This window comes from Lupinus angustifolius, chromosome LG04 (assembly GCF_001865875.1).
Source record: "Lupinus angustifolius cultivar Tanjil chromosome LG04, LupAngTanjil_v1.0, whole genome shotgun sequence".
Classification (NCBI taxonomy): domain Eukaryota; kingdom Viridiplantae; phylum Streptophyta; class Magnoliopsida; order Fabales; family Fabaceae; genus Lupinus; species Lupinus angustifolius.
In genome coordinates, this window is record NC_032012.1 from 2,248,059 (window position 1) to 2,258,527 (window position 10,469).

At 33.9% G+C, this 10,469-nt stretch overlaps 1 protein-coding gene across 1 annotated transcript; it reads left to right on the plus strand.

Moving 5' to 3' along the window:
* LOC109345072 (chlorophyll a-b binding protein CP29.3, chloroplastic-like) lies at positions 5,485-8,542 on the plus strand. The gene is made up of 2 exons (XM_019583850.1): positions 5,485-6,067; positions 8,077-8,542. Exons 1-2 carry the CDS (start codon positions 5,546-5,548, stop codon positions 8,395-8,397), a joined length of 843 nt encoding a protein of 280 aa, XP_019439395.1. The 5' UTR covers positions 5,485-5,545; the 3' UTR covers positions 8,398-8,542.

Below are 10,469 nucleotides of genomic sequence, written 5' to 3' on the forward strand. Positions count from 1 at the left end.
TTTTTACATCTCCCCATCAGATAGAAAACGAAGGTCCCAAAAAGAATTAAGGATTTGGTTGAAGAATGTCATCATACCAAAACTCTTTTAAAATGTATATCAAAGGAGTAGATCAGAGAACATGAATTCAAGTATGTCATTGTATCCTTGTTTTATATATGTGCGTGAGAATCATAAGATTCAAAATCCTAAGATTGATATTTCACAAATCATAAGAAAATCTCCAACAATTTCGACATGTGTGGATGAAATTGGTAGAAGTCACACATGTGGGGTAAAGTAAATGAAGACTGGTCCTTTTCCTATAGAGAGACAAAAAAGCCATAAACAAAATAATTAAAAAAAAATTAGAGAATAATGTTCTATTAATAAACACGATTTATAATATAACATTATACTTCAATTCATATACCCAATTTCATATAATCAAATAAAAGCTTAAATGTTGTTTTCTACCTACTCACTCTTGTGATACTAATGATAGAAGATATCATAGTACCAACTTTTAGAGGAAAAACAATAATATTGAAACCAAATAACAGAAGTTGATAGACACATCACACGTATTAATGACCTTCTCACCTCTTGTGATACTAATTAGATAGACGATTTAATTATTTCCTATGATTATAGAACTTAAGATTAATTACTTCATTGTGAACTAAGCAAGAGATATGAAAAGTAATCTTCACCCATCACACGTGCAAATCTTGACGACAAAACCCCGACATGGCCAAGTGCTCAGAAAGATGAACACTAATGACGGAGAGATAGTAACAGTTGGAAATGACAGTTAAAATAATTAATGTCGGGGGACTATAGGATTTGACGCAATACTAAATTATGGGTTAGATCATTATTATTATTTGCACAAAAACAAAAGTGGAAAATGTGAATGGTGAATTGTAGGCATTGTGGGTGATTTTTTCCTATTGACTTTTGCTTTTTGCTTGATGTAATGGCCCATGTTGTCCACTTGGGCATGTCCCTACTATGAGTCCAATATTAGTGAGATAAATTATGACAATTAGATGTTATTTTATTTCATGTTTATTATCTTCATTCAGTATTGTACACTTTAATATTGAAGAAGATCTGGACTCACAATATTGACTTTCAGTCATATACTCAAAAATCAATTTTTGGTTCAACATAAAAAAAAATTATATACAATTTAAGGATTTTTTTTGGTCCAGAGTTATTTGGAAATCACATTAGATTTCAATCCGAATGAAACTAGAAGAGAATGATCACATTTTTTTACACTCAAACCAGCTGATATCAATTTAGAATGAAGATTAATTGTCCATATTCATATCCTCATTTGTGTCATTATCCAATAAAAAAATGTAACTTCAAAATTACAAAAATTAAAACTATTCACTAAAGTTGTATTGACTAGGGACAGAGAAGCACCATCTTTTTTTAGAAAGGAATCATATTCTGTCATTTAAGGCATATTTGTTCCTACTCATCTTGCTCTATTTATAGCCTATTAGATGATTATGTCATGTTAACAGAACAATGCTATTATGGATTTAAAAAGTTGTCTGCCTTTAATAATAAACTTAAGATCCAGTTTTTTTGGTAGACCATGATCTACCCACAATTTGCACAAAATTACTTAAGCTATAAACCTATAACAATGAAGGGTACATGTACTATCACTACTGAATGTGATTATGTGATAAAAAGGAAGGGCTCATTGGGCATTATATTGTAATTGCATTTTTTGTTCATGGATCACACAGTTTCTTTGGGACTAGATTGTTGATACTCTTAAATATTCATTTACATTCTTTATTAATTAATCATATTTTTATAAAATATAAATGTAACTGTTTTATACTATATATTCATATTCATAGATAATTTGAAGCTTTAACAATCTGAACATTTCTGTAAACATGGGTGCTATCAATAGTAAAATTTTGTGCACGTATAAATGGAGTGAAGTTTCTATTTGCCCTTTTTTGTGGAAATGAACTGCACGGATTCTACTCCATGGGCCTGGTTGACAACTCGGCTTCATGGACCCATTGTCAATGCAGAGACTTTTATTATTGGAATGGCCACAATGTTGGACAATACTGATCAAATATATAGACCCATATTGCATTGTCCTTGTAAAAATTCAATTGTCTAAGAAAAACATCATTCTTCTTAAGGGTGGATATGGTAAGGTTGAGAGCTATGATCTGTGGGTGAATTCGAGTAAGAGCCGACCTTGGATCATCTTGAGTGAATACTTGAAAAGACACTCACATCTATATAAGTGAAGATATATATAGAGAAAGTAGAATAATATCATAAGAGTAGGAGAGTGAAAATGTAAACTTGGACTCTTCTATTTATAAAGAGGTTTAGTGAAACATATTCCATAATATGATGTTTTAATTATGACTAGTTAGGTCCACCTAGACCAGCGTGGACTACTTTATTTGCGTCAGGCGACTCTGTTGTGTATGTGCTCTAACTACTTTACACATGTCAATGTCACATGGTAAAGGATAGGTCATAGTGTTTAGACACCATGTTTTGGCTCTATAGAAGAGTCTATACAAACTCTTCAATGCATGACTTGAAAACCCAAAACACCCTATTAAGAGTGAATCTACTATGTCTTCAATAACATCTAAAAAATGATGAGATGTTGATTATCTCACAATTGTACCAGATGCAAATTGTTGGACAACGTTCATCCACCATGTTGATTCATTGTATGATCTCTCACAATCACCAAAATTCTGGTTCATTGTTATTTTCTTTGTATTTCACGCATTTCTATATATCATTGGCAATTTGGGCAAAGCCCATGGGGCCCGCCCGCCGGCCGGCACGTTTTGGGTGGGCAGGGCATGAAAATTGTGTCCATCCGCCCTAAAATGCCCGTCCAACATGTCATTTTCGCCCATGGGCATTTCATATGGGCGGGCAGGGCGGCCCATGGACATCAATGAATACTAAAATAAGAAATTTGATGGGTCAAGTATGACAAAAGTAATTCATATTCTCCCTACTTGAGTGCATATAACAATTTTCCAAAATATAATATCTTACCAATTAAATGCATGTCCGGTTTATGCAAAACAAGATGTTATATTTTGTGTTTTTAATCTTATTGTCACACTATGTATCCATGTAATCTAAAGTACTATGTCATTTTTAACATTTTTTTAATTTAGGGCGACCCGCAAGCCCACCCTACCCATGTTTAGGGCTTGCAATATCATGCCCGCCCTAATTTTGGTGGACATTATGTAGACATGGACAAGGCGAGCAGGACCGCCCTAATTGCCAATGTCATTTCTATACGTCATCATATAACCAAAACGAAATGAGTATTAACATTCATCATTAGTGCTATAGAAAAACAATGGTGGAATAAGATATATTATACTATATTATATTATTGGTTTCATCACTGAAAATCTCAACTTCATAATCACTATCACCATAGAGCTTAATATCCCAATCATCCTTCAAATCGCTAACAATATATGTTATAATAATCATTTATGTCAATAAAACTATTATTAATAAGTAACATAATAAATTTAAAATTTAAAATGATAGTGATATTTTATGTATTAGAACAATAAATTTGGTAAATACCGAAGGAAACAGGTGCAAATAGAAAGAAATGTTTCTATTCCATAAGAATATAAATTAGCTAATTTAAATGTTAGTTTTAGAGTTGAATTTTGGAGGGGAAAGAAAGGAAAGGGAAGACTTGAGAGTCATGAATATAAACATAAATCGTGGTTTACCAGCATGATATTATAAAATATATTAAATTTGTGGGGTAATGTACAATCTTTTAAGAATATAAAGTATTTTCAAGTGAGACTAAGATACTCTCCGATACTGGAAGGTCAAGTAATGGAACGTGAAACCCAAATTTGTTTCATCATTTGTAATAAGTTTTTGCCTAAAGATATTTTAAAATATGAACATCAATTTTTTTAAAGTCTACATGTCGCAATCTTATGATGAGACTTAGTATGGAAAAATAATTTCTCAAATAATACTAAGTGTATATTAATTGTCGGAGATAACTTTTCTCCTCACTTTATTTCCATCTTTTAAATAAAAAGTAAAATAATGCTTAAATCATGGATGATTTTTGGGAGGGAATGAAAAATAAAAAGAGACTCGTGCATATCAAACACAATTTTACCAAAAAGTTGTGCTTCTCAACCACAACTTACCCTTTTCTATACTTCTCTATAAAAACTGGAAAGTCTCATCAAATTCCTGTAAAAAAAATTCCCACACAAGAGATGCCAACTGCTAAAGATGCTATTTGTTTTACTTTATGGTGATTTTATTTTCGAACAACCAGTATTCATCACCAATGTCTTTCATACTAGATGCATTAATATAACAATAACATAAGTTATATTAGCAAACATCATAAACTACCTACATACTATTCACCCATCTGAACTCACACAATTTGGATCCAATAATTCGAATGGCACTAAAGCAACTACTTTGCACTGAAACCTCAGAAGACTTTACCACATGGTATAGATTTGTGTAGAGATATATCTAGATACAACCAATAAAATATTAATAATACATTAAAAATATAATTTTAATTAAAATTTAATTTTAAATAAAAAATATAAATATATGTATATCTAGATATAATGTGTTGAATATATCTTTACATAAGTTTTTCTCTCGTTACATCGTTAAATTTACCAACACTGTCATATGCACAGAAACCACTATAACCTTGGAGCGTGTTTAGCAAGCCTTATTAGGGTTAATTATATATTATGATATTGCTAATATGTTGTTTGGTGCGAATATAGCAGCCGATAAGTTTATACACCAAATATTCCTTATACATTTATACTTTAAAACTTCGAATAAATTTATCCAATCTTTTACGTCGAATACTCCTAAACTCGAACCTCTAGCCATTCAAGTAAAACATGTATGTAGGGGCAGTACACTTCCACTTCCACTTCACAAACAATACAAAATCTTCCCATGGCTCCCTTAATTTGAAGCTTGGTATGCATTAGACTTAAGTGATTGATGTCTTTGTTTCCGAATACAATCATCCTAACACCATAACTTTTTCACCGCACTTCTATTTTGGAAATGCACAAACAACCAAGCCAAATCTAAAAATGTAAAAAGAAATTGTGTTTCTACATTAGGTCCACATAATAAATGTGAATCAACCATCAAGCAACCATTCAAGCACACCCACCCATTCGATCGGATAAGGCAGATAGATATATCCCATCTAAGAATAAGGCATATTGTCTTAGAATATATCACAAATCATATTTCATTTTAACAATATAAAATTAAAAATAAAAATAAAAAATAATATTTAATTTTTTAATTAACATAACGTATTTTTATTAAAATAAAATCTAGTACTATATTACACGTCATTGTCCAATCTAATAATCCTTACCTACTCCATTCACAAAAACAAAAAAATACTCCACACCAAAACATACATATAAATACATTTCATTTTCCTCTGTGCCACTAGTTACCAACACCAAGCTCAACCATGGCCACCACCGCCACCTCTGCCGCTGCCACGTCATGCTTCTTCGGCACCCGTCTCACTAACCCAGCCTCAAATTCCGGAAAATTCCATGCCCTATTCAAGTTCAACTTTGGCACCAAAAAGGCGCCACCTGCACCGAAGAAAAAGGAGGTGAAGGTAAAACCCGGTTCGGACCGGCTCGTGTGGTTCCCAGGTGCCCAATCACCAGAATGGCTCGACGGGTCACTAGTCGGGGACCGAGGGTTTGACCCTTTGGGATTTGCGAAACCTGCGGAGTATTTGCAGTACGATCTTGACTCTTTGGACCAGAACCTTGCGAAGAACCTGGCTGGTGAAATCATCGGGACCAGGGTGGAGACAACGGAGGTTAAACCGACGCCGTTTCAGCCTTACACGGAGGTTTTTGGGTTGCAGAGGTTCCGTGAGTGTGAGCTTATTCATGGAAGGTGGGCCATGCTTGGTGCTCTTGGTGCACTTTCCGTTGAGGCCTTCACTGGTGTTGCATGGCAAGACGCTGGAAAGGTAAGGTTTTGATCATCATTTTGGATTCCCTTTTCGCTCTTTCTTTTCGGTTTTGAGATTTAGGATATGTCCCATGGGAATATGGTGGAGTATGAACATAGATCTCATATCCCAAATATGTGTTTATTAGTATGTTTAATTGATATTGCATGCTTTCATTAGTACAAGATAATACATGAGATAAGAATTTGTTACAACAGATTTTTTGTTCGGTGAGGACACAATTATATAGACAACTCTGATATGAGATTTTCCGCTTGGTTTACATCTAGATCAGAGCTTAATCCTCTCTCCATGAACACCCGCAAAGCAAATGTTCAATCCTACAAATTTCACACTCTAGATGTCCTAGGAGTTATAAGTCCCACATCCTCGTCCTATGAGTTAGGTATAGCCTTCTAATGCAAAAATATTCAGCTATGCAATTTATAAAATTAAACACATTGTGGTTCTTCAAGTCGTCTTTCATATATACCAATTCAATCAGAATTATTTTGTGTGCAAACTAGAGAGTTGAATATTTGGGACAAGACAATAGGATTTCCATGGAGATGTTGTTTATTTTATTTTGTGAATAATTAGGGTTGTTGTATGCATTTGTATGTATATGTATGCTCTATTAACAACATGGTGGTTCTAATTAGAATTTTAATATTATTTTTTATACTTTTGTTCTTTAATTCACAATCACAACATAGCAATCATAAATATCTGACTGTGTGGAAACCAGAGTACTAAAAATTTGTGACTAGACAATAGTTTCTTTTCTGCAACATGACAATAGGATTTATTTTGTGATGGGAACACGACAATAGGAATTGCATGCACATACTGATTTATTTTATTTTGCATAGTGATGTGGGTTGTTGTATACTTGTATTGTATTTGTAATTTTGTATGTATTAGCTATCACCACCACATGTTATGTAACTTTAATATACCTTGGACGTGTCTTATTGTTGTTCACTATCATATAATGTGATTTTATGGTGCTAAAGATGATGAAGGCGACTTCTGTAATAACGACAAAGTTTTGCATTATCATTTGATTTGTAGCATTTGATGTATTATTTACTTTTTTCCTCATCAAAACTGAAAGATTCCATATAAATTTTCTCATAATCAAGTCTTATAAGAAAAAGATATATCCTTGTATAAGGAGATAACTTATCTCCTCTGATCAATAAAAATGTGACATGTGTGTTATTTTGTTTATTTTTTAAAATATTTTTATAGAAAATAATGAAACATACACATATCATTATTTCAATGGCAGGAGGAGATAACTTATCTCTTTATATAAGGAGATACTCCATTCCCAAAAGATATTGTCCAACACATGCTTTTGATATTTATAGACATAGATTAATGTGAGGCTAAATAAGTATTGGAATATGTCCGGAGCAAATATAGTACGCAGATATGATAGACCTCTATGAACTAAATCTTAAAAATCAAGTTGTACAAATAATAAGGTAGTACTTAAATTTTTTAGCAGTTTAACCCAATTTCTTGTGTCTAAATTCAAATTTTTGACACTGGTTTAGTTGTATAAGGTCTCAATGACTAAAAGGTCAAGAATTCGATTCTTGTGAGCAATATTTGTGAGGAAGGGCAGCCACACATCCCGAAAGGGATTAGTTCTTTACCAAAAGGTGAGGGAATATCCTTGTAGTACAAAAAGAATCATTTTTTTTGTATAACCAATGATATTCTCTCACCATATGAGTAAGTTGCTAATCCTTTTTTGGGTATGTGGTTGTCTGTCCTAACAAATGTTACTCATAAGAATCGGACTTATGACTTTTTGACCTATATGAGAATATAGTAGACCCTTACACCACTAGATAAACATTAGTTTTCACTAAAGTCAATTAGTGCAAGGAACCTTGCCTATACAATGGGTTTTGTATGCATCTTAACTACTTAACATTGAAATCAGATTAAAATTGTATAATCATTAGAAACATAACATATATCAAGCCCATTCAAATTGCTTCAATTTTCAGGTAGAGCTAGTTGAAGGGTCATCCTACTTTGGACTTCCACTTCCATTCTCAATCACCACATTGATATGGATTGAGGTACTAGTTATAGGGTACATTGAATTCCAAAGGAATGCAGAGCTTGACCCAGAGAAAAGGTTATACCCAGGTGGCAAATTCTTTGATCCATTGGGATTAGCCAATGACCCTGAAGAGAAAGCTAGGCTTCAATTGGCTGAGATCAAACATTCCCGTTTAGCTATGGTGGTCTTTCTTATCTTTGCAATTCAAGCAGCTGTAACTGGAAAAGGCCCCATTAGTTTTATTGCTACCTTCAATAAGTGACATGACTTACAAATGAAACTTCTTTAGCTTTGTTCCTATCAAGTTTCTTAGCTTGTTCTCCAATTTTATTTCATTTTTTTGCTTCTGAAAACTACCTTGTATAACATATGTATGTATGTACTCTGTTGTATGCTTTTGAATAGTACTTGTTGAAATTTGTACGCAAACAACAGTACTGTATTGCATCTTTGCAATTGTATAACCTACCATCTTTTTGAATAAAGATTCTTGGCCTAGCCAGAAATATAAATTCAAAACAGATCAAATAATATGTTAAGAAATTTCAAAACAGATCAAAACGGATTTCTTTTTCGGTTTTAGACCAACATGAAATCCAGTTGTGTTCGTGTATTGTCCAACTTACATGAGATTGAAGCTATTTATTATGGTCTAGCTCTCAGACTCACTACATGGTGTTTGCATACTCTCTGTGTTGTAACTCCGCATAGGCAAAGAAAGAAAGAAAGTAAAAACAGAGGAACAGAGGAAGGAAGAAGCAGAAGTAATGAAGAGGGTTAAAGAAGAAGAAGTTAGAGTAGGCAATGTATATTCTTATATTGGCATATCACTAATAGCAATACAAGAGAAGAAATTATTCAGTGCAATACAATGTATAAGCTTTACTATTTATAGCAAGTCCTAACTAACTAACTCACTAAAAATAGTAAGCCAACTCAACTAACAAAACTGAATTATACAACAAGCCTCAACACTCTTCCTTAATTCAGTTTGCAATGATTATCTCTAAGCCAATCTTCCTCCTCAAAGCTTCAAACCTTTCTTTCTTCAATGGCTTTGTTAAAATGTCAGCCAATTGATTCTCAGATTTGCAGAATTCCAACTCTAATTTCCCTTTGTTCACTTGCTCTCTTATGTAGTGAAATCTAGTTTCAATGTGTTTGCTTCTACCATGAGCAACTGGATTCATAGCCAAGTTTATAGCAGATTTATTATCAACCATTAGCTGTAGCTTCACCTCTTCTGTTTCCAGCTTCAATTCTGCCATAAGAGCACTTAACCAAGCAGCTTGACAAGCACTCATGCTAGCTGCAATATACTCTGCTTCACATGATGACAAAGCTACTACCTCTTGCTTCTTGGAACACCAACTTATAGGAGTAGTGCCAAGGAGAAAGAGATAGCTTGTAGTGCTCTTCCTATCTATTTTGTCCCTGCATTCCCCGCACCAATCCGCATCAGAAAAACCACATAGGTTCTTGTTGCACTTCTTCACTTCAGCAGGGTACATGATCCCATAGTTTAAGGTCCCTTTTAAGCATCTAAGTAGCTTCTTTACTGCAATTAGATGACTTTGCTTGGGAGATTCCATGAATCTGCTTATCCAGCCAACACCAAATGCAATATCAGGCCTTGAATTGCAGATGTACCTCAATGATCCCACCATTTGTCTATACAGAATTTTGTCTACCACTTGATCTGTTCCTTCTTCACATAGTATTGTCCCTGTATCAGTAGGAGTTGATACATGGTTACAATTCATCATCTCAAACCTCTACAACACATCTGTATTTCCTCTGATGCATTAATGTTCCAGCCTTAGTTTTCTTGAATTCGATGCCTAGGAAGTAGGAGAGTTCCCCTAGATCAGTCATCTCAAACTCAGCTTGCATCTGATCTTTGAATGCTAGAATCTTGCCAAAGTCTGCACCTGTTATGAGAAGGTCATCCACATAGAGGCACAAAATCAGTAAATCAGTTGCATAGTTCCCTTTTACATAGACACCATGCTCAATTGTACATTTAGTGAAGCCAAGTTGTAGCAAGAAAGCATCTATCCTCTTGTTCCAAGCTCTTGGAGCTTGTTTGAGTCCATAGAGTGCTTTGTGTAGTTTGTAGACCATTTGTTCTCTGCCTTCTGTTATGAAACCAGGTGGCTGAGACACATAAACTTCCTTGTCAATTGGTCCATTCAAAAAGGCAGATTTCACATCCATTTGATGGATGTGCCAAGAATTCTGATTAGCTAAGGCAATTACCAACCTCACTGTCTCAATTCTAGCTACTGGTGCAAACACTTGATCATAATCAAGTCCTTGTTTCTGCAGGAAACC

Coding starts and splice junctions, on each gene's coding strand:
- LOC109345072 (XM_019583850.1), top strand. CDS start 5,546: ATGGCCACCACCGCCACCTCTGCCGCTGCCACGTCATGCTTCTTCGGC. Junction 6,068..8,076: donor CATGGCAAGACGCTGGAAAG/GTAAGGTTTTGA, acceptor TTCAATTTTCAG/GTAGAGCTAGTTGAAGGGTC.